This window comes from Malaclemys terrapin, chromosome 1 (assembly GCF_027887155.1).
Source record: "Malaclemys terrapin pileata isolate rMalTer1 chromosome 1, rMalTer1.hap1, whole genome shotgun sequence".
Lineage (NCBI taxonomy): Eukaryota > Metazoa > Chordata > Testudines > Emydidae > Malaclemys > Malaclemys terrapin.
The window spans coordinates 15,932,745-15,957,695 of NC_071505.1; the positions used below are offsets into that span (position 1 = coordinate 15,932,745).

General features: G+C 45.0%; 1 protein-coding gene across 2 annotated transcripts in view; it reads right to left on the reverse strand.

Annotated features, from left to right (window-relative positions):
* Nucleotides 1-24,951, reverse strand: part of FRMD4A (FERM domain containing 4A) — a 300,489-nt gene that overhangs the window by 248,484 nt on the left and 27,054 nt on the right. Inside the window, exon 1 of one of the 2 annotated variants that reach the window (XM_054016776.1) lies at nt 21,475-21,675. The exons of the other annotated variant lie outside the window; for it this stretch is intronic. Coding sequence (XP_053872751.1) covers nt 21,475-21,648 — 174 coding nt within the window. The 5' untranslated portion in view covers nt 21,649-21,675. Of the gene's footprint in view, nt 1-21,474; nt 21,676-24,951 lie in introns of those variants that run through there. 2 annotated transcript variants of the gene reach the window in all.

Sequence of the window (24,951 nt, forward strand, 5' to 3'; positions counted from 1 at the left end):
AATCTGTGGTGGTGACTAAGATAGGAGGCTTCTCCAGATAAATGGCTTCCCACTACCCAGCTGCCAACGTACAATACCCAATCAGTCCGCAGTCATTCACTCCCTGTGCGCATGAACCTGCACTCTGCTTCCGAATTCTAAGCAGCATTTGGGTTTTGCTTCAGATGAGTTAGAAGCGGAATCATCTGCAAGCACTTTAAAAAAATGAAATTTGCTTTTGAACGGAAGACAGCATGGAGCCGAGCGCAATTCACAGCCTGTGAAGGAGAGAGAAGAATCCCAGGCAAAATGCAGGAAAATCAAGAGAACAAAGAGCAAATGTAGGGGAGGAATGTTTCTGCACATGCTGTGCTGAATCTGCAAGAGAGAGAGACCCTAATCGTACAATATCATTCACTTTTTAAATAGCACCATTCATAAAAGAGTATCCGAGCACAGGAGTTGAGTTGTTCGTTCTGGTATCCTGGCCAAGTCCCAGGGTAATTAATCATTTTCTGTCTACCTTAATTTCCCCCTGCAGTTTGCATTGGATATGGTCATATTCTTCACTTCCTGTCCTAAGTTGTTCGGTGGTATTGCTAGAACTTGCGCTATTGGAAAGGCAGTGCTGGAGAGACAGAGATCCCAGACTTCCCAGGGTGGGGTGGAGAACATTTGCACAGTAAGAACAATACGGGTTGAACGTGCCTTGGGAAAAGAGGTCTGACATTAGCAGAAAGCTTTTGAGGCAACCTTTCCTTTGAAAACCTTTTGGGGAAAAATCTCTAGAATGCGTCCACACAAACACACACAAAATTCCCTAGAATGCAGCAAACTTTCAGAACACACCGAAGCAAATGCTCCATTGAGAAATACTGTGTGTATCGCATATTAACAACAATTCATTTCTAGGGAACAACAAGGTGTTTGTAGTGTTATTACAGGAACTCGCATTACTCATACGACTATTACAGTCTCGTGAACTGCTTCTGATGTAATTAGTTCTACTGAGAATATGGTTTAAGAAATAAAAAGCAGTAACGTAAACCAGCAATTAACAGGTAGGATAAAATTAGCTTCCATCCCCCTGTGGGAATACTGAATTCATTTCCAACAGCGTGTCATACATATTCCCTACTGAATTTGGATGATCAAGTTTCATTTACCTCCCAGTCTCTCAAGGCTGATTAAAGAGGGACAGCAAGTTTTAGGAGTTACGCACTAGACTTTGATTGGGGAGGTGTGCTAACACAGGAGGCATGGCACCATTAAGTGATTTAACTGAGCCTAATCCAAAATCCATTAAAGTCAATGGGAGTCTTTCAATCCACTTCAGTGGGCTTCGGACCAGTCCCCTAGAGCAGTAGAAAGGAACATGTGAATTTTGAACCTCCAAAGTTTGGTGTTGGTCAGATGTGGGATTTGGGTTGGGTCAAGAGAGAGTGCTGCATGAAGGCAGACCACAGTACTTTTAGAAGGCAGCAGAGAAAGACTAGCCCTCAAGCAATCCGTACCGATGTGAGAGATCCCAGGGAAGGCAATGAGGCTACTTGTGTCTGAAGGGGTTAACAGGATCAGGCATCAAGAAACAATGGCTGAAATCTTGGCTCCATTGACATCAATGGGAGTTTTGCCATTGACTTCAGTAGCTCCTTCAGCTCTTTCACATTTTACCCGCACATAAACCCCTTCACTGGATGTTGGGGGGGGGGGAGGGGGCGGATGAATTAGTTAGCTTCTGTTAAGTACTTTGAGTTTAACAAGTGATCAGTTTTACTGTCACTGTTATAAAATTGGGAGCCAGGGCCTTCTCTGTAGAGCCCATAATGAGAATGCTACTCCTTGGATAGCACAGTTCATCTGTGGTATCCTTCAAGTCAAGGTTTATGACTTCCTTTTAGTTAGAGGTTCAGTGAGTTATATTTACTTATGCTACATTATTGGGTGGTGCAGCGTTCAATTAAAGCGCTCAGCAGGGTTTGCGTCTATGGCCTTCCATACCGAAGTGCAGAGCGCTACCACTTGAGCCCAAGGACCTAGGCACTGAGCCAGAAGTGCACTGAAGTCAGCGGAAAGGCTCTCAGTGCCTTTACGGGGTTTTGGATGAGGACAAAGATCCATTAGTTGGAAGCAGGAGCAGGTGGTGGTCCTCTATGGAGCAACCACAGAGAGAGAATGCTTAACACATTTACCAAAGGGATTACAATGGGATAGGACATCTCATTAGCTGCATGAGCATCTCACCACTTTCTGTTGCACTGCTTCACCCTGGCCATCGCTTACAGAAACACATATCACTTCATAACAATTAAAACAAATCCATATACTATTTTTCCTACTGGGAAGACAAGAAGATTCATTAGAGCACCCTACATGACAGATGCCAGGAAGGCATTCAGATACAGTGGTGATAGGCATGGTATAAGAACCTAAATAAAACAATAACAACAAAAATATCACCACCTATAGTATTTTAACTTTAAGGCTCTATTAACAATTGATTGAGAGAGATATTATTGATCAAAATTATTTTAACAAAAAGGTATTTTTACAGGGAAACATAGTGGACTGGCTAATGTGATTGTGTACTATTTCCCTCTAGTGGACAGAATCAGAACTACACCAGTGTGTCCTAGCCCCCGAACTGGTAACCTCTAAGGAGGGTCTCCTTTAGCTGAAGTAGTAGGGACCTTGCAGCTTTTAAAGTGGGAGGAGAATTGCTAGCACCAGGATGGTCCCAGTGGCCATTGTATGCACAGTACTGAGTACCATTACATCTTAGGTGGCCCTTTAATTGTTACAATAGACAGTTTTACTTGGCTTCCTTCTCCCACTCTCTCTTGTTGCCACCACATTAGACCTTGGCTTTGTGATGTGGGAAATCAGTTCAGTGGGGAATTCAGTGGTGGTGTTTTCTAAGTAAGGAGGTGAGGTAACAGAGGCACCCTTTCTATTTAGATCTAGGGGTTACAGTGGACGAGAAGCTGGATATGAGTCAACAGTGTGCCCTTGTTGCCAAGAATGCTAACGACATTTTGGGCTGTATAAGTAGGGGCATTGCCAGCAGATCGAAGGACGTGATCATTCTCCTCTATTTGACATTGGTGAGGCCTCATCTGGAGTACTGTGTCCAGTTTTGGACCCCACACTACAAAAAGGATATGGAAAATTGGAAAGAGTCCAGCAGAGGGCAACAAAAATGATTAGAGGGCTGGAGCACATGACTTATGAGGAGAGGCGGAGGGAACTGGGATTGTTTAGTCTGCAGAAGAGAAGAACGAGGGGGGATTTGATAGCTGCTTTCAACTACCTGAAAAGGGGTTCCAGAGAGGATGGATCTAGAGTCTAGATGGTTGCCAGTGGTTCCCAAACTTCAACAGTCTGTGAACCCCTTTCACTAAAATGTCAAGTCTCGCGAGCCCCCTCCTAAAAATGAATATTTTCAGGGATTTTCTCCTTTACCGGAGTATAAATTATAAAAGCAGTGATCTTGGAAATATAAAATTTGTTTTTATGACATGATTATTACACACTATTTACTATTAATTATTATTTATCATTACAGTATTTTTATTACATTATGAAAACGGCAACACTCTTCCAAGATCTCATTTTCGTAGCTTGTATCACTTTGCATAAGCCTGTTATAAGACAAGGCTCCTATGTTTCATCAAGGAGTATCAGATGTGAAACAGCATTAAGGTATTTAAGAAACCAACTCAGAGTTCCTCCTACACAAGCATTCAGGTCTTGAGTAGTCCAGGCAAACAACGCACGTTACAACAAAGCTTAAACGTGTTCTTCATAATAATTTTAAAAACAATACGAGCTGCCTATTTAATTTTAAAAACAGCAAAAAATATCCACCTCCTTTTCCATTTTTTATATGGAGTCTTGAAGTTTAAATCTCCTCGGTGTGATAGATATGCTTGCTTTGATCTGCTTAGCTCTTGGAAGTCCAGGGGCTCCAAGCTGCTGGCCCCGTGCTGCCCAGGGTCCCTAGGGACAACTCTGTCCACCATTAGGGATTTTTTTCCTGAGAACCCCCTGTAACATTTCACGAACCCCAGTTTGGGAACCACTGATCTAGACTATTCTCAGTGGTAGCAGATGACAGAACAAGGAGTAATGATCTCAAGTTGCAGTGAGGGACGTTTAGGTTGGATATTAGGAAAAACTTTTTCACTAGGAGGTTGGTGAAGCACTGGAATGGGTTACCTAGGGAGGTGGTGGAATCTCCTTCCTTAGAGGTTTTTAAGGTTAGGCTTGACAAAGCCTTGGCTGGGATGATTTAGTTGGGGATTGGTCCTGCTTTGAGCAGGGGGTTGGACTAGATGACCTCCTGAGGTCCCTTCCAACCCTGATATTCTATGATTCTATGATAGAGCTGACTATAGCACATCACTTCCCACAACCAGGTGGCAGCGTGCGCTACTGAATAAGACGCTGCGTCAGAAGACCTGTGCTCTAGGCCCAACTCTGCCACTGACTTACTTTTGTGAGTTTGGGCAAGTCACCTCATCTCTGTTTTTCCTTCCCTTTACCTATTTAGGGCCAGATGGTGAACCCATCACTGGGGAGCAGTTACACAGCAGTCAGTAGGGCTCCTGCAAATAATGGTTCAACAGTGGGAGTGAGGATTTTAAAATGTAGCCTTTAGATTGCAAGCTCGTTGGGACAGGGACTATTTCTCTCTCAGTGTGTTTGTATAATGCCTAGCACAAGGGGACCCCAATCTCAGCTGAGGGTCTATGAGCTTCTGTAGCAGAAATAATTAATAAAAGATCTCAAGCTGCAAAATCCCCCTCTTCAGTTCCATAGATTATTGTTTACATTAGCTCCCTTGCAGGAATTCAAGATTTTGGCTGGGCACTATATTTAGCCTGATAAACTGCAGATATTTTTAGGTCATTCGCCCTTTGACACACTAGTATATTTCTCTGAGGAGAAAATTTCAGCTCTCACATAAATGATGGGAAAATACAACTCCCAGAAACTCTAATGGTTCTAAAATTGGAACCAGGAGTTAAGACCCGACAAGGATAGTTTATAGTATAAATACGTTGTGTGTGTTATGCCAAATGCTTAAGGCGTAGTGTCAGGGACCCTCCGGTTGAGTTAGCTGGGCTCAACTGTTTTCTGACAGTTAAGACCTCCCACTTATTTACAGTTTAGCTTTTACCATAAGAGGAAAAGCAGTTGCTGAGAACTGATCATCTCAAACAGAACAGAACATGCTGAAAATGTCACATACTTACTCAGTGAAACATTTGCTGAAAAGCAATATCCAGAGTGTTGTGTGGTTTTTTTTTAAAAGCCCCTTAAGTTCCCATATCTGAGTCAAGTTACAGGGCTACGATCCAAAGGGAGACTATTTCTCCAAAAAGGGTTTTACATGAAAAAACCCCACTTTTGAAGATGATATGATTGAGGAATTACTGGAATATGGATGAATGAGATAATGGTGGCAATTAAGGAACTTTTCAACTGAGGAATGCTTGACAATATGATGAACTGCTCTAGACCTCTCTCTTCCAGCGAGAATAGATTCCCAGAATGACCCTCTTCTGACTTGAATTCAAGGCCAGCCCAAGCCACGCTATCTATCCAAATCTTTTATCACATCCAAATTGCAATGGGTGATCTGATATAGTGGCACCTGGACCCAAACCATCCCTGGTTTGGTTTTGTGACGCCTCAGCTTGACTGACTGAGGTTTTGCAGAACCAAACCTCACCACCAGTCCTGTCCATACTCTCCGTTGTTATGTCAGCTGTGGATTTTTAAAGGATCATCCATTTGACTGGGTAGGCACCTATGCCTGAAAGCCTCTCAGAATTCTTATATCACTATTAAAAAAAAAATCAGTCAATCCAAGTACAGTAACATGCTTATAAAAATTCCAAGTACCAGGAAACAATCCCTACTCCAACAAAATGAGTACTAGCATGGGACTGGCCATACAAATATATTAAGCCTTTGGGTGTGCATGGTTTGAACTAGGCGTTTCCACAGGCCTGAGCAGACTTCATGCCAGTTAAGCAATGTTAGCTTATAGTTGCAATAGATGGTATATTTGCCACAACTCAGGCTTTTACAAGATCTGCCAGCCTAGACTATGAAACCCACAGTGGTCATCAGCTCTGATGGCATAACCACCACAGGGTTGCATTCACTAACTCTTTGAAAACTCAGCTTTGCAGGGGTTATACATTTATTGTTTGTGACAGAGTTTACAAGTTAAGCAACCAAACAGACATCTTGTAACTTTTGCCAGGTGTCTGCCAGAAGTTAATCCTCCACTGGGGTACCAGATGGGCGTTTACAACACGACGTAATTTGACCTTGGAGAACTTTTCAAATTTGAAATGAAGCATTGTGAAATTGGCCTGATGCACGAGTTCTCCTTGAGGGCTAGTTATTAAGACCTATGTAGAGCCAGCTGTTTTGGAGTTATGAGTGGACAAAATGCAGTTAACACACTTCTCCAAAACAGAAGAAACAACTAACCCCCTCACCGAAAAACCCAAAAGCAAATGTTAAAATCCTATGACAAAAACAAGCATTGCTGAATAATCTTCAAACTCAGAAAAAATAAACTTTTCTGCCTTGAATCTCATCATGAAAAATTTCACAGTGTCTGGTCGATGTGTTAAAAAATGAGAGGAAGGTCAAAAACAGGGTTGAGATTAAAACAAAATTATCCTATAACTTTAATCACTAATGTAATGTGGGCGGGACTCACAGGAGTGCTGGTAAAAAGCTGGGCTGTATTTCTGGCCACAGTCACATTGCATGGGTCAGGGTTACAAAGGGTTAACTCCCTTGTCACATGACAGTGGGTCAGTATTCCTCAATTGTAGTGGCTATTGTTATAACTACCACGATTACCACCCCAATCTGAGTCTCCTCTCTCCCCTTTCACTCCCTCTATCAGAAGACAGTGATTTTTAAGTGTCTAATTTGGGTTTGTTTTTCCCAAACACTCCCAGTACCCCAGAGCGAGCTATTTTTCTCCTAACAGTTGGGTGCCATCTTTTGAATGTGAAGAGCGCTTCTGCACAAGTGCAAATGATTCATCCTAACATTTCGGATCTAGTCACAAATAAAATTAGGGAAGGATCTCACTAAAGACACTAATCAGCTCCACCTTTGTTCCTAGGCATCATCACATCACCACCCACTCCATGGAGTGCCTCTTCACTGCAGTAGAGCATCGGATGGCTTCTTTCGCAGAGAGGAAAGCACATTTTCCTATGGACATTGTCTTTTACAAGGCAAAAGAAACTGATGAGAGCACTCCTAATTTGGAGGCATCTTAGGGTGACCAGATGTCCCATTTTATAGGGACAGTCCTGATATTTGGGGCTTTTTCCTATATAGGCTCCTATTACCCCCCACCCCCTGTCCCGATTTTTCACACTTGCTATCTGGTCACCCTAAGGCATCTCAAACCATAGCATTAGCCTATAGATTAGTGTGCATTTTTTTCTTGTGAAGAGAAAACCCACCAAGGGCCAAATCGTGCAATACTTACTCAGGCAAAATTCCCTACTGGGTTCAAAAATTTCCAGAATACTGTGCCCCATGCAAGACCATCACTGGGAACAGGCACAGTTTCTTTACCAGGAATGGGCTGCTGGGTGAAGCCACACTGATCTTTTTATTACAAGTTATAAGACCAAGTTATGTGAATTTGAACAGTTGAAGTGAGTGGGTGTTCTGTCTGAGTATGGATTGCAGGATCTGGTCCCAGGTAGTCTACCTATCGGAGAGCTTGGAGTTGGTTTCCACCAATCATGGGGTTTAACAGTATTCCCCTTGCGGTTTGAGTGACTGTATTTCTATTATGTACAGGCCAGAAATGGGTGTTCGTCATTTTTGAGGTGGATGTTATTTCTCATTGGGATCATCCCATGTGGGCAGAAGCAAAGAGCAGGCATTGGACAGCCCAGGGATTGGGCAATGGAATTCAGAACTTTTAAATTTTGTCATTATTCCAAATTCATTCCAGGCCAGTGCCAACTGAAAGTTATTAGTCTCTGCTGTCTGGTTGGTGGCCCAAGCTGATGTTCTCACTTGACTTCCTGCTGGTCTGGAGTTGACAGTGTAAGAGACTACCCCCCAACCCAAAGTCTGTACTGGCCATCTCTACTCCAAAGGAAAGAATGGACCTGAAGGATCCTTTTACCCACAGAGGAGGTCCTTGCAAATCTAGGTTGTAATAGGGCAGTGTGGAAGAAGCTTCCACTGCTGTATACCCTGCTTTGTATCTTCTGTAGATAAACCCTGCAAAGGGACTCAGTCTCCACACCTGACCATCTGATCCCTTTCCACCAGCACTAAAAATGAACTTAAAAAGGTACAGGTAGGACAATGTGGTGTTTGTTTTAGTTTTTGCTTCCCATCAGAGTTGGACAATTTGTCACATGACTGTGTGAGTCCTGCAAGGCTGGTTTGCAAGGAGTTAGTGAACACCGCCCTGCGGTCCTACGTGGTTCTTTATTGGCTCACTCAAGCTGGCGGTAAACCAGCTGGTGGGGTATAGCTTGCAGGATCAACTTCAACAAACTTGAGCCTCCAAATGGAGTCCCCCAAGGCAGTCCATTCTCCTCCACTTCCCCCCTCCCTACTACTAGCAAGCCCCTAAGCCTCTGGTCCCATCCCAAAGCCTCCTGAAGGTAAGAGGGGTTGTGGGTGTTTGGGGGCCAGTGAGGGAGCCATCTGATGGGAGGGAGATTCCCTTCTCTCTCAGCTGTACAAACAACCTCTGCTCATATTCACAGAACTTCAGCAAGTGTGGGCTCTTCGCCACATTGAAACTCGAACCCAAGGTTCAGTCCCAGCTGGTCTGGGGTGCAGCGTAACATTCCCCACAGCTCTCTTGTGCTAGCTTTCCCTGGAATTAGCCACTATTCCCCCATGGAGGGGCTCGGCTGGATGGCAAGGGAGGCCAACAAGACCCAGTCTGCGCATGCCAACTTGGCATCCTGTGCGAGACGATTAGCACTTGACTTTATTTGAATATTTCACATTATTAACGTTTCAGCTTCTTTCCTGCTGGTACCACTCTGTGGCCGCGTTATGGAGGAAGCAGACTGCGGTGGTGGTGGGGACTTGCCAAACTGCTGACGACCTTGACAGCTCTAGAAAGGCAGGGAAAGTGATCAGGGAAACTGGGCCGTGAGGAGGAAATATCATACAGAGTGAACTTTCTTTTTAAAATGTCTAGTGTAAATACCTCAGGCCAGGAACTTATTGAACACCTCTTGTATTGTCTCCAACCAAGCTGCGAACAGGCAGCCTGGCGCAGTTACCGCTCTTCCCCAGACGGTTTTATTGCCCACTCAGATTAGTTTTCTGGCACGGATGAATTTGTAACATGTTTGCTTTTTCTCCCCTCCTCTTCCCACCTCTAATGAGAAGGGGGAGTGAAGCTTAAAAACCAGAAATGTCTTGAGTGCTTTATGAAACATGTGGGGATAATTATCCCTTTCTGGGATTCTAGTGTTTTAAGGAAAGCAGTTCAAGTCTCATAAATTCTTAAATATGTAGCAATAAAGGTCTGAGGAGTCTCAGGGGTGGGTAGAGAGTCTGCTGACTTGCGGGGCGAAAGCGCTGGGGAGAAGGCACCGTGAGCACCTCAAAGCTGGGAATTATATGAGCTGCCTCCCTCTGAAGTGCCTGACCCATTTACAATGCCGCAGGAGACAGCTCCTCCAGGGCCTGATCCTGGGCACCTTCAATTCCCACTGATGTCAGCACCTGACAGGACTGGGCCCTGGCTGAAGATAGGTTTGTTCATAGAGCCATTGCACAAGCTCTAGGGGCCTGTCTCTTACACTGGAATCAGTTACATTTAAATCACAAAACAAAAAGAACAAATACACCTCTACCCTGATATAATGCTGTCCTTGGGAGCCAAAAAATCTTACTGCGTTATAGGTGAAACCGCGTTATATTGAACGTGCTTTGATCCGCCAGAGTGCGTAGCCCTTCCCCGCCCCACCCCCTCCCTGGAGCACTGCTTTACCGCTTTATATCCGAATTCATGTTATATCGGGTCACGTTATATCAGGGTAGAGATGTATTGTAGCAATGTCATGATGCTGGCTGCCATCACGTTGTTCGTTCCCTCCTTCTCCTCCCCCACCCCGGATCTGGTGTGTCTGTTTAGACTGTAAGTTTTCTGGGGCCAGGACTGTCCCTCATTCTGTGTTTGTGTGGTGCCTGGCACAATGTGACCCCGTTCTCAGTTGTCCCCTGCGCATTACTGTAATAAACACAGTAAGTTAATGTTGCATAAGTGAAACTCACTAGTGGACAGATTCCCCTCTCACACCATTGCAAATCAGGAGTATCAATGGAGTTAAACTGGCACAAAACCCAGCACGAGAGCAGCATTAGGCTTGTTGACTTCAGAGGAGTCACTCCTGATTTACACTGCTCTGAGAGATCTAAATTAGGCCCCTGATCTCTCTTTAGCTAGTTAAATGATAAACTTATCTGGCTCTATTTTCTTGCCCACCTCACACTCCCACACCCCTAATCCCTTGTTTCCTCAGACCGCCTAGCTCCAGAGCTGACTAGATTAATGTGAAATGCTAATACGCCAGACGAGAAAGGAAAGCAAAGAGCTGGCTTGCTTGAATTCCACATTAATCTAGTCTGCTACGAAGCTTTAAATCAAGAGCCCGGAGTTTTACCAGTTTGAAATGATAGGTTTAACATTTCAGCCCTCTCCTTCCTCCCTGCCGCATCCGTGCTGGCTCATCTGGCTTTGTAGAGCCGTATGGCAGGCCCATGAAAGGCAGAACGCCTCGTTGTGGTTACACATAATAAAACGTTTTCAGAGAGACTGGAATGAGAAATGACTAAGATGAGGATGGATCTTTCCCATATGCCTCCTGGGGGTGTGTGAAATCCATGTTACCCACATATAGTGCCTGAATGCCTGGACGTCACGTGCAGGAATGCCAAGTCCCCGTCTCCCTCAGGCTGAGGACAGGGAGTTGGGTGGAGACACAGCCTCACCATAGCTAGTTTCCAAGTCAAAAGCTGCAGTGATGGCTGCAGTCCCACTGCCACGTGTGGAGGGTATTAGGGCTGATGCGATCGATGGGCTTGTGGGCCCAGCATCATCTCCTACGGGCCGTCCCCAGTGGTCACCCCTCATTGTTCAGTGAACGGAGTCTGGCTGCTTTGCTCTTTCCTTCACACCGGGGCTTAAGTGGCTCGCAGAGCTCTGTGTGAGCCTTCTACACATAGGTGCTGGAAGTAGGGGTGCTGGGGGTGCTGCCCCACCCCCTGGCTTGAAGTGGTTTCTATTATATACAGGGTTCAGTTTGGTTCAATGGCTCACAGCAGCTCCCCCCACTATACAAATTGTTCCAGCACCCCTGCTTCTACATCTGGATGAATGCCACCCAAAGCCCAGAAATCCTTGACTCTCACAGCACTCTGCTACTTAGGCACCATCCCTTCCCTTTGCAGGTGGGGTAACTGGGTCACAGAGAGGTGGAGTGGCAAGAAAGGGCCTCCAAGCTCTTTGCCAGCGCCATGACACTCATTGTAAGAATTAACCTATTTAAACTAAAATCAACTACTTTGTACAACAGCGCCCGTGACGTGCTAAGCCCCGGGCAGAAAACACACTGAAGGGGGATTCCTGCCCTAAGGGGCTTACAATTGACAGACAAATGAGGATAAAACATGCACAAAGGGGTAAAGGAGGACGAGGGTTATAGAGATAATATTATTTGGTTACTCATTTGAGCACGTTCATTTAGGGGAGCTGCAGATTTTATTTTCTCTTGTCAAAGCGGAACACATTCAGATGGTGTCGGTAGTGCCGCAGAGGCAGCGTGCTTGTTAGGACAATCCTATAAGGTACGTAAGTTTTACGCCCTTTTCACAAATGGTCAATGGAGGTACAGAAAAGCCAAGTGACTTGCTCAGGAGTCCTGGCTCACGGAAGCTTTGAAAGAGAGAAGCCATGAATCAGTCTTGTGGTCAAAGCACAGGACTGCACTTTCTCTCAACCCAGCTGTAGTCTGTTCTAAGACTACATACAGCAAGACAGATTTCAGCCTGCATGCAGAAAGGGATCCCTGTCTCCAGAGTGAAACTTTCTCTGCTAGTAAACACTGTTAGGTGATGAGTAGAGCTCTTGGTTTAATCAACTGAGAGCTCTGTGGAATAAAGGAAAAGTCCGGGTTTATTACTGAAGCCTTTCAAATGGATCTAGAAGTCTATGGGCTGGATCAGGGCAGGCTATCGAGGAGTCACTGTATGTCAAGCATTTTCACGTACAGGGGTGTGCTGAAACTTAGGGCTCGATCCTGCCCCACACGTGTCAATGGGAGTTTTGCCTTTGACTTCAATGGGAGCAGGATCTAGGGTCTGGAGTCACCAAAACCACAGAACCCTACAGAAATCACTGGAGTCTGCCTGCAGAAATTCTTCCTCCTAGCTCACATTGCCTTTATCCTCCTCCCACAGCATCCCAAGAGGACTCTTCCTCCCTGCTCATCCCTCCCCCTGAACTCCTTCCCCCCCCCATCTTACCCCTTTTTCTCTATTTTTGTTTTTACAACCTGTCTTCCTCTCCTTCCCCTCCTCTGGATTTCCTTCATCCTCCCTTTCCTCTTTCCTGGCCTGCCAACCGGACAGAGTCAAAGGGCCAAATTCAGCCCTGTGCAACTCCTTCCGTTTCAAAGGGCATTGAAGTTCACTCACACAAGGTTAACATCTGACCCTTGGAGTCTCACAGCCTATAGCCTGGGTCCTTCCCCATGTGTCCATATGTAGACAGAGCTGGATTAAAGAACAGTGAGATCTAATATATAGGGCATTAGACAAAATACCGAGACCTTGTTTTTATTCCTGGCTCCGCCACTGACTCACTCTGTGACTTTGGGCAAGTCATGTCACCTTTTTGTGACTCAGTTTCCCCAGCATTAAAATAAAGACGATGGTAATCGCCTTTGTAAAGTGCTTTGCAATCTAGGGACAAAAAGCGCTGTGTAAATGCTAATATTACTGCTATATACTGTCTGTGAGAAATTAAATATCTGCAGGGTTTGATAGCAAAACTCCACCCAAAACTGTTCTCTGTCCAATCTCGAGCTTCAGACATGCTAAGAACAGTCGGTTGGATTTTAAACAGACTGTTACTAACATTATCCCCCTGCCTGCTGAACGTTCTGACACTGCACAGACATGGCGAGGAAACTAAAAAATTTGCCTATGGACTCTGAGATTGAATAAATAGTAAAGGAACTTTGAGAGGTCAATGTATATGCTGGAGTGGTTTAGAACTGTATTTACCAAAATCCCGTTTAATTGCTGGTCAACCTCCCCTCCCCCAAATCCTTGATTTGTGACTATTTCCAGAAATAAAGGCACTGTGTTTATTTCAGTATGGTTCATGGGGGTCACATTAGCTATTCATGGTATTCAGACAGCTTTTGGGCACTGGTGAAAATGCCCCAGATCCCGACAGTTCCATGAATTCTAGCACAAGCAAATGTTTGTCTCAAAGTTCTGGAAGTATATTATTTGCCATTTTCCTTTTTAAATGTGTTTCTGCCATCCAGTCTGGGAGCTTCCCATGTAATTTAGGTGACCAGTTACAGGATATGAACACAACACAGAAAACAGTAGAAGCGAACAGGTTTGCAAACAACGCATCGACAAAAAAGTTATTTCATAGAATCGTAGGATTGGAAGGGACCTCGAGAGGTCATCTAGTAGCCCAGTCCCCTGCAAACTATTGTCCAAATGATTCAGACAAGTACGTTCCAGCAATTGGCTCCCAAAATGATTCCCTGTGGGGAAAAAAGGGACTGAGGTCTACGCATTCAAGGATGCCCTCTGAATTTGGGTGCCTTTCATTTGGAGGTGCCTATCTTCCCAATGAGCACCCCTTGGACCACTCGAAGTCAATTGGGGCTGCAGGTTCTCAGCACCGCCGCTGACTGGTCCAGTTTTGACACACAAAATCAGAGGGCACTTCCAATAATTTCAGCCTACATTTGTAACAAATATTACACGTAACAAACAGCTTGAACCACTCCAGCCACATTTGCTTGCTAGTTTAGTTCCAGTTTTAAAGCTAGAGACTGCAATATTTAACGGAAAGGATGCAATTCCTAGCTCAGTCCATAGTGCCCAGCGTAACTCTCTAGAAACGCTGCTATTCCAGCTGGGCTCGGCTAATTCATTGCTGCTATTATAAACACAAGGCTGATGGGATTTCATTTGCTTTCTCAGATCTCACACCAATTGTTGAAAATAAAGGAGGATGCATTAATTATATTGAGGCCTGCAGTGTCTTTGCTTTGGGCAAACCCACAAAGCTGGCCTTCGCTAGCGTTCCTGTGTCAATCTTGGAACGATGCCCTTCAGAATAGTGTCAGCTGCAATTCAGCATACGTGGGCTTAACAGAAAATAGTACGAGGGGTTGAACTTCGTGGCTGTGCAGACAATATTTAGATGTGGCTTAAGAAGGAAAAAACAAACAAACCTGAAGATTATTTGGCCAAGACCCACAAATTGTTTTCAGGGTTTGTGTGGTGGAAACGGCACAGTAACCTCTAAGAAAAAACAAACAAACAAACAAACAAAAAACTTGCCCTGACCCATCAGTCTAGAACAAAACCAGAGCAAATGCACATCGGTGTTTGCAGGCAGGACTGCCCAAACATTTGGCTATTGCATGCACAGTGCATAGAGTTAGACAGAGAAATACCAGTTGGATTGTTGCATTGCCACACACACACACACACACACACACACACACTTTTATTCATCCTTGGCCTTAGGAATCAGATGGTAACACAGTTCACTCACTGTTAGATACAAACTGTGATCGAGAGGTGAAAGATCTACTCTATTGCCAATCCCCTGAGCCATTCAGTCCCCATAGAACTACATCCTCTGAACAAACAGAAAATCCCCGCCCTAATGTTTTCCTTCCCGTCAGATGAGTTGTAGCTCTGACACTGGATAGGAGGCTCCGTAGAGCAATGGATCCTTAGGCTTCGTGCACAGCCTGCCCCTGCATGCAGCCATGCAAGAGCTGCCCAGAGCCAAAGAGTCTGCATCATACACACAGCTCTTGGAGACCCTACACTCCCCTTACCTTGCACAGTGGAGCTGCATTGCTTCTGCTGAGGCAGGGGCAGCATGAAACCCCATAGTGCACTGCCAGTTTTCCTAAGGCAATAAGGAGAAAAGAACTCTGCTCTTTTCCAAATTCCCCCGGATGTGCTGCAGAGATGGGGCATTTCTAAGCCTATCCCCACTCCGGCATAACAATTTGGAAATATTCGTACATATCCCCATGTAGGACTCTCCCCTCACTCCTGAGCACCCCGTATGAACACAAAGAGTGCCACGCCAGGGAAGAACAATGGTCCTTCAAATCCAGTATCCTGACTCTAGCAGCAGCAAATGCTGGATACTTTGGAAGAAGACATAAAAACTCCAGCCTAAGAACATAAGAACAGCCCTACTGGGTCAGACCAAGGGACCATCTAGCCCAGTATCCTGTCTTCCAACAGTGGCCAGTGCCAGGTGCCCCAGAGGGAATGAACAGAACAGGTAATGATCAAGTGATCCATCCCGTGTCGCTCATTCCCAGCGTCTGGCAAACAGAGGCTAGGGACACTATTCCTGCCCATCCTGGTTAATAACCATTGATGGACCTATCCTCCATGAATTTATCTAGTTCTTTTTTGAACCCTGTTACGGTCTTGGCTTTCACAACCTCCTCTGTTAAGAAGTTCCACAGGTGACTGTGCATTGTGTGAAGAAATACTTCCTTTTATTTGTTTTAAACTTGCTGCCTTTTAATTTCATTTGGTGACCCCTAGTTCTTGTGTTATGAGAAGTAGTAAACAACACTTTCTTATCTACTTTCTCTATACCGGTCATGATTTTATAGACCTCAATCATATCTCCCTTTAGCCGTTTCTTTTCCAAGCTGAAAGGTCCCAGTCTTATTAATCTCTCCTCATATGGAAGCTGTTCCATACCCCTAATCATTTTTGTTGACCTTTTCTGAACCTTTTCCAATTCCAATATATCTTTGAGATGGGGCAACCACATCTGCACACGGTATTCAAGATGTGGGCATAGCATGGATTTATATAGAGGCAAAATGATATTTTCTATCCTATTATCTATCCCTTTCTTAATTATTCCCAGAATTCTGTTTGCTTTTTTGACTGTCGCTGCACATTGAGTGGATGTTTTCAGAGAACTATCCACGACTCCAAGATCTCTTTATTGAGTGGTAACACCTAATTTAGACCCCATCATTTTATATGTATTGTTGGGATTGTGCTATCCAATGTGCATTATTTTGCATTTATCAACATGAAATTTCATCTGCCATTTTGTTGCCCAGTCACCCAGTTTTGAGAGATCCTTTTGTAGTGCTTCGCAGTCTGCCTGGGTCTTAACTATCTTTAGTAATTTTGTATTATCTGCAAATTTTGTCACCTCGCTGTTTACCCCTTTTTCCAGATCATTTATGAATATGTTGAATAGGACTGGTCCCAGAACAGACCCCTGGGGGACACTACTATTTACTTCTCTCCACTCTGAAAACTGACCATTTATACCTACCCTTTGTTTCCTATCTTTTTACCAGTTACCAATCCACGAAAGCACCTTCCCTCTTATCCCGTGGCAGAGAGCCTTTGGTGAGGGAACTTGTCAAAAGCTTTCTGAAAATCTAAGTACACTATATCCACTGGATCCCCTTGGTCCACATGCTTGTTGACCCCCTCAAAAAATTCTAATAGATTGGTGAGGCATGATTTCCCTTTACTAAAACCATGTTGACTCTTCCTCAACAAATTATGTTCATCTATATGTCTGACAATATTGTTCTTTAGTATAGTTTCAACCAGTTTGCCCGGTACTGAAGTCAGGCTTACAGGCCTGTAATTGCCGGGATCACCTCTGGAGCCCTTTTTAAAAATTGGCATCACATTAGCTATCCTCCAGTCATCTGGTACAGAAGCTGATTTAAATGATAGGTTACAGACTACAGTTAGTAGTTCTGCAATTTCACATTTGAGTTCCTTCAGAACTCTTGGGTGAATCCCATCTGCTCCTGGTGACTTATTACTGTTTAATTTATCAATTTGTTCCAAAACCTCCTCTAATGATACCTCAGTCTGGGACAGTTCCTCAGATCTGTCACCTAAAAAGAATGACTTGGGTTTGGGAATCTCCCTAATGCACTCACTGTGCCATATTAGATAATGGAGGGGTGATGTCTTTCAAAGCCCTCATTAAAACTCTCCTCTTCTCATAATATCTTTAAAAACCTGGACAGTGGGTAGCAGCGGGTTGTGCTCTGACCACAGCTTATTGTGTTGACCATAATCACCTCATGGTTTCCTTGTGCTTCCTGGTCCACTGTCTCTTGTCTTAGACATAGATAGTAAGCTCTGTGGGACAGGGACTGTCTTTTTCTGTGCTTGGACAGTGCAATCACTCTTCACGCTACTATAATTCAAATAATACATTTCTTCCTGACCTCAGCTAGTATTCACCTTATGCCCTGCAGCATGAAGACTGATAGACCTTAGGACTGGGGCCTGCAGTTTGAAGGGGCCCTAGTGTAGCAGTGAACCACGGAGCAGCAAGCAGGATGTCGCACAGATGGCCGCTCCTTGCTGCTGGGTCAGGACATAGGGAAAAGAACCATTTGGGCCCAGGCAGTGGCTGGGAGGAACAAGACGGATTCCTTTCATGGAGCTGGGTGGTAACATTCCAGAGGCACCAAGCCCACTCTAACCTTATTTCACCCTGATAGTCCTTTATGGTTTTTATAAATGATCTGTAGATGCCACATCTGTTGTAGCCACCATCAGTATAAAGAGCTAGATGGGTGCAATGAGTGCAGGCATTAGCCCGTCGCCCTCCGGAGAGCACAGCTCACCAGTGAGATAGTTTAGGTGGTTTCCCACCAGTACATCTCAAAGCCATCCACATACAGTAATTCTGCACCATTGGCATGCTGTACCCAGGAGACAGCTGCTACTTGAATGTATTGGGCTGCAGATCAGGAGTGTGTGGGATCACGGTGCACTGACAGAGCCATATCTGGGAATTTAGGGTATGTCTACACTACAAAATAACACTTGCGGCTGGCCGGGTTCAGCTAACTCAAGTTTGTGGGGCTCGGGCTGTGGGGCAGCTTCATTGTTGTGTAGACCTCCAGGCTTGCTCTGGGACCCTCACAACCCGCAACACCTACCTAAGCTTAGCCTGATGCTCTCAATCTGCGACTGCCCCAGACATTGAAATCTAGCCCCCAGAAATCACGCACATATTTTCCTTCTCCTCTTCCGTTCCCACCCACTCTCCAAAACATGACATGACTCAAGCAGGAAATGCTTCAAACTCTGGCACCCTCCAGCCAATCTCATGATAGGTGAACTGGTAAGTCCCCCACAGCAAGTGCAGTTGTGCCTCTGGGTTATTAGCTCTGCTTTGTAACAAAAGGAAAGGAGAGTTGAGTGCTGGGCAGAATGTTGTCCCTAATTTGCACAGAGCTGTATAATCCTCCTTTTTTAAGCACAGTTTAGTCCTGGGAAGAGGCAGAGATCCCGTGGCTGGTGTGCACAACGCTTTCAAGATGAACTAGCAGCAGGGAATTCATATTCTCCAGGCAGACAAAACTAGGGTAATTGAGGCATTATTTAGATCAGCTCAATAACAAGCAGCTAAAAAAAGTCTCAGGCTCAAAGTAGGAAATGATTATGCAGGCAGGCTCTCTGGCTAGTCACAATGTTATTAAAATATCATGTCAATGTTTAGAGATGGTCGGATACCGGGGAAAATTATTCATAGAATACATAAAAGCACCGTGTTATGTGTCAGTAAAGGTCAGCCTGTTGTAATATAGCTTAACAGAAAACCTAAGAAGCAAGACAATCAGTATTACATACCCTCTACTCCTCTACCCTGGGAACTCATCTACCACTAGCACAACCACAGAGAACACCCCACAACCTTAACTCTGGCCAAGGATGGATGGGTGCTTTTCAGCACCTCTTTCCACCAGATTCCAATATTCTCCCCAACTGAAACACACCAGATTTGCCCCCCACCCTTTCTGCAAAGTTCTTGGAATCTACACACACTCAGGTTTAGGGAAGATCAAGTGGTTTTGTGGCCATTTTACAGATGGGGAAATTGAGGCACTAATGTGCAGTGACTTTCCCAAAGTGAAGCGACTTTCCCAAGGCTACAGAATGTGTCATTGCCAGGATTGGGATTGGCCGTGAGGCCTGTCTCCTAAAATCACACGTTTGTCTGTACCTGACTTGAACCCTTGATTGTGAAACTAGGCTAGAAATCCGACGAGAACAGACTACTTCACGAGATTTCTGGTACTTTCAGTTCCAGAAATCCTGAGGGCCCAATTCTGTGAAATGCTGAGCTCCCTCAAGCTCCCCCTTGAAGTCAGTGGAGATGAGGATGCTCAGCGCCTCACCAAATTGGCCTCCCCCGCCGCAGTCTCTCTGTCAGCATTTTGGCACTTCTGCTTCCGTTCCTTTCTCCAACCAGGCGGTGCAAAAGAGCTTGAAAGTAAGGTGTGGTCAACAGCAACAAAATAAGGAGGTGTGGATTGTATCAAAGCTCTGGAAAGGTTCACAGGTTCAGTCTGAAGAAGGGCAAAGGGTCGGTTCTAAACCTATCCAGCCCCGGGCAGTCATTCCTAGTCGATGTCAGTTTTTAGAATGCAGGCACCAACGTTTGGCCATGTGATTTCTCTGGCTGTTCTGATGAATGAATGGGGTCCCTGCAGTCACTGTACAGTAGAGTTCCTGCTTGTGCACACTGTAGAAGAAGCAATTTAGTTGAACATGGTGAGCCCGGATCACCTCTGACTGCAGAGCAAATCCTGCAGTAAAATCATTGACTTCAAAGGAGTTACACCAGGATTAGATTGGTGGCTTGGATTAAGGATCCATGCAGGGACATAAAGGAGTCAGCATAGTTGAGTCAGCATGTGGGGGAACAGCTGGTATAGGCCAGCAGCTAATTACTAGTGACTCCGCACCTCCAGGGCCAGGGGTAAACAAGAAGGGAACTTGCACAATTCCTTCCCTGTGTTGCTTCTGGGGTACTGCAGCCACATTCTACCCCATACACAGAGCATGTGTCAGACTCCATTCTAGAACTGGGGATTTACCCTGGTATAAGGGAGCCTAGAACGCAGCCAGAGCGTTTGGCTTAATTCACATGGAGCATGCATCAGTTCATTGCAATAACGTCCATGCCGCTTTCAGAAGCGGTCTCTGACACAAATACAATCAGCAACTACTGGGGGGGAGAGGGACTGGGGATTCATTTAGTTATGACTGTTCATTGATACCTTCCAGGGCAAACTGATATTTTAAAAAAACAGCTGAATTCCAAACAATTCTGCGAATCTGTTGATAAAGTTAGGGGGACCAAAGCATTCAAGATTGTTAATAGTGGGAATGAACCAAAGGTTGCTGAAATCCATGGAAAGAATTCCAGTGATTTCAATGGGCTTTAAATCAGGTCCATTACACGCAACTATGCTGAACATGGTGACTTCCAACGAGCAGAGAAGGCACATACTACGCAAACTAGTTTAGCAAAAAATGCCTTTTCCAAACACAGGTGTGGATCCATCAATCCAAGGTCTGATGTTATCTCAGTTATTCAGTCCAATCTGTGACCATCCTAAATGTCCTGACTCGGCTGGTTAGCATTTCCCTTTGTTAACGAGGACAACCTTGCAACATTGTCAGGAACATTCACTAGCTCAGGCACAAAATCTATTTGCCCACCCTTACCATAACGATGAGAAAAAACTCAAACGGTATTTTACACACCAATCAATATTATTTCAGAGTTTTGCGAGGCTGGATTAGTATATAGGACTTTCACCGTTTAATTTTGTTACATTTTAAAGCCCACTTTTAATCATTTTCTGCATGCAAATTATAGCTCTTCAGGGCTAGATTCAGCAGCCTTATTCATGCTGAGTGGCACCCTACTCCTTGTGGAGCCAGTGGGAATACTCAAGGAGTAAGGTGCTAATCAGCACGAGTAATGGTGGCAGAGTCCAGGCCCTGGTGAATAGAGAAAGTTTCACGAGGAGAATTTATGCAATAGAGTGTGATCCCTACTCCAGGCCAGAATTTGCCTCCCTTACATATACAATAGGGTATCTTAGGGCTTGCAGAACCTGGCCCTCAGTTTTGACTCAGGCAGAACGCCCCTGGATCTCAAACTGTTTTTGTCTGTCCCCACATCTCTTCCTATTTGTGCTGAGGAGCCTCACTTCCCATTGACTTTAATGGGGAGCTCACGGTGTTCAGCATTTTGCAGGACTGGGTCTCGCCGGACTCGAGTAGGAATTTTCCCAAGCAGGGACTGAGTCAAGGCCTCAGGATTTGGCCCAGGGTTTTAAAACCATTGCTCCCTACCTGGTAAACCGCTCTGGAAATGCACCATGGCTTCAGCATCAGCTGCAGGACCCGCAGATTTCCAAACCGGCAAGTCCTCAGAGCCCGTGAAGTCAAGTTCCACACCAGGCTGTCCCAACTGTAGAGGAGATCCTCAAAGCCAAAGAGTACGGCAGCCATGCCAGCTAGTCTCATGAAAGACACAGCACCCCCTATCAAAGGCAGTTAGCTAATTCCTAGACTCCTTATGAAATGCAAGGTTCAAGTGTCACAGCGATTTCCATCAAAGGAGAAACAGCTGTAGCCAAAATAAGCCGGTTGGGATGTTTCTGTCCCCTCCTTAAGGAAATTATTTCTTTCAAAGATCCATATGTATCGTCTCAAATCAAATTCCGCTGCCTCCAGGAATCACTAGAGACAAGGTAAAAATATCCGTCCCGGGGTAGGCAGGGAATCAGACATCCCTCGCAAAGGGCTTCTTGGTTACTTTGCATCTCACTTCCCAGCTCTCTGCAGTGGAACCGAGAAACATACTTAGATCCAAAGTCATCACTTAGTTTTCAAAGTGCTGGGATTCCATCCAGGGGAAAAAAAAAAAAAGCAGCTCTCGCTCCTCTCTGCCAACATTCCCAAGACATTCCGGTTTTAGGCTTAACTCTTTCAAATGCTACAAAAAACAGCTGAGAGGATGGCTTTGCAACATGCAAAATCTTATCCTTTATTTTAACACACTGAATAACCACTGAATATCTATACCAGAGTCTTTTTACTACAGTGCTGGAGTCTTTATAGTTTTGGGACACATAATGGTACTTAGCCCTTATATAACGCATATAACATAATCATTAGTTGAGGGCTTGTGACTCCATTAGAAAAGTTGCACACGTTAAACCAAATTGATTTCAAATCAGTCTAGTCAAACTTGTGTAAACCCTTAATGTAGACATATTTAACCCAGTTTGAGAGAGGATTAGCCTGCGTCCATGTATTACCTAATTAAGTGAGGGTGAAACTGACTTAAGTACGTTTACATTAGGGGTCTGCACTGGTTTAACTAACTCAATTTAAAATCCAGTTCATTCAACTGCTGCACCTAATATAGAACCAGTCTAACTAAACCTCCTAACACCTGTGGGAGGTAGATAGGTAAGTATTAATTTCCACATTTTACAGATAGGGACGCTAAGGCAGAGTTAAAGTGTCTTGCCCAAGGCTACACAGCAAACCAGTGGCAAAGCTAGGATTAGAACTCAGGCCCACCTGCCTCTCTCTCCATGCTGCTTTCACCCTTCCATTCCACACTGCCTCCTGTAAGGAAAAACTGTAAAAGGAAAACTAACAGGGCCTGATCTTGCAGCTAATGGGTGTTGATAGGTGAGCCCCTCACAGGATCAGGCCCAGGGGTAGGTGAGCCCACTCAGCACCCGTAGGAGACAATTTTCGGAGATGCTAACCACCCATAATTCCAGCTAACGTCAATGGGAGCTGCAGGTGCTCAGCACCTCTGAAAATCCGACACTGGGATCTCGCAGGACTGACCCACAAGACGATGAAAACTGAGCATTCAGAGGTTCTAGAAGAAGTCTTGACACCTCAGATGGTATCAAGAGAGAGAAAAGTGGGGAGGGGATGTTAATTGTACATTGATCTTCCACAGTTTATAGAACAGTTACTTTGATCTGTAAGGACTGGAAAGAATAATACAACTGGCACATAATGACAACAGTACAGCACTGTATCAGCTCATTCACCAGTTCGGTGTAATGCTAGGACAATACAGCTGCAAAATTTATGTTCTCAGCCTAATTGCTTCTTCAGGTTTTATAGCAGCATCATAAACATCATAATATTTCCTTCTGACTTATTAGCTGCTATTCATTTGGTAGCACATCATTTTCTCTCTCTCTTTCTGTAGCTCTGTCTTTCTCTCCTCCTCTCTGTCTCTGAATCTGTCTGCCTGTTTCTGAACTTCCCATCCCTCTTTATGTCAATTTATGTACCTGTCTCTAGGGGTACGTCTACACTATCCGCCAGATCGGCGGGTAGTGTTCGAGCTATCGGGGATCGATTTATCGTGTCTAGTGTAGACATCTAGTGTAGACGTGATAAAATCGATCCTCGATCGCTCTGCCCTTGACTCCGGAACTCCACCGCGGCGAGAGGCGGAAGCAGAGTTGACGGGGGAGCGGCAGCGGTCGACTCGCCGCTGTCCTCATGGCCAGGAAAATCAACCTAAGATATGCCGACTTCAGATACGCCTCTCCCTCTCCAGTGCAGACCTAGCCTAGGTCTCTCTCTCTTTCTCTCCATAACACTCTCCCTGTTCTCGGCAATACAGACAAAGCATTAGCAGCATTTCCATTAGAAAGCCCCATTTGGAAGAGGTTTTTATAACTTGAGTAGAAAACATTTGCTCCGGGCTACAGTTGACATATAAGATCTCTGTCTGGGAGCACTAAAGAGAAAGAAAAAGAAATGTGTTTGATTAAAACAACAATGAGGAGGAAAGAATTGGAGAAACCGATTGCTCCAGAATGTGATCTAACTGCTTTGGTATTCTGAAAAATGGGGGAGAGAAACAGATATGCTGCCATTTTTAAAATTAGCTACTACACGTGGGCATTGAGCCTGTCCATATGGCTATGAACATTCCCATCCCAAGTATATAATTATACAGTAGATGGGAATGGTGCTAAAGGAGCCCTTCCCTGTATTGATTACATAATATGACTTTCCAAAAACAGTTTAGCTCTATATTTATTTAACGGATAGACCGGGACAGACTCTGCAGTGGGCATTTGAATCTACTGGCTATGTAATGAGCATTTTACTGTGCAGATTTATCTGCTCAATTAGAACAACCTGTTCAATCTCCTATGGACCCTTTCTGGCCAATTAGACACAGAATATTATTTTTGGGAGGGATGGGAAGTTTCCTGAATACAGATTTACCAGAGGAAACCAGCTTACAATGAAATTCAAACCATGTGCATTGTTCAGGCGAATATAAGGTAGATCAGGGGTTCTTTTTTTCCTTTGGGAAGCCCCCCGCCATGCTATAAAAACTCCACGGCCTATCTGTGTCATAACAACTGTTTTTCTGCATATAAAAGCCAGGGCCAGCATTAGGGAGTACAAAGCAGGACAATTGCTCATGGGCCCCAAGCCACAGTGTCCCCCCCCCCCCCCCCCCCTTGCAAAGCTACATTGCTCAGGCTTCGGCTTCTGCCCTGGGTAACAGGGCTCAGGGCCCCAGGCTTCAGCCCCATGCCGTGGGGCTTCGGCTTTCTGCCCTGAGCCACAGCGAGTCTCATGCTGACCCTGCTTGGTGGACCCCTGAAATCTGCTTACAACCGCCCAAGAGGCCCTGGGCCCCTGGTTGAGAACCCCTGAGGTAGATCACTCCTAGCTCTGAGTGGGGTCCTTCCGTGCATGGATCTTCCCCTTCCTGCATGGGCAGCCACTTCTGTGGTACCACACCCCCTTTTCATGGATTCA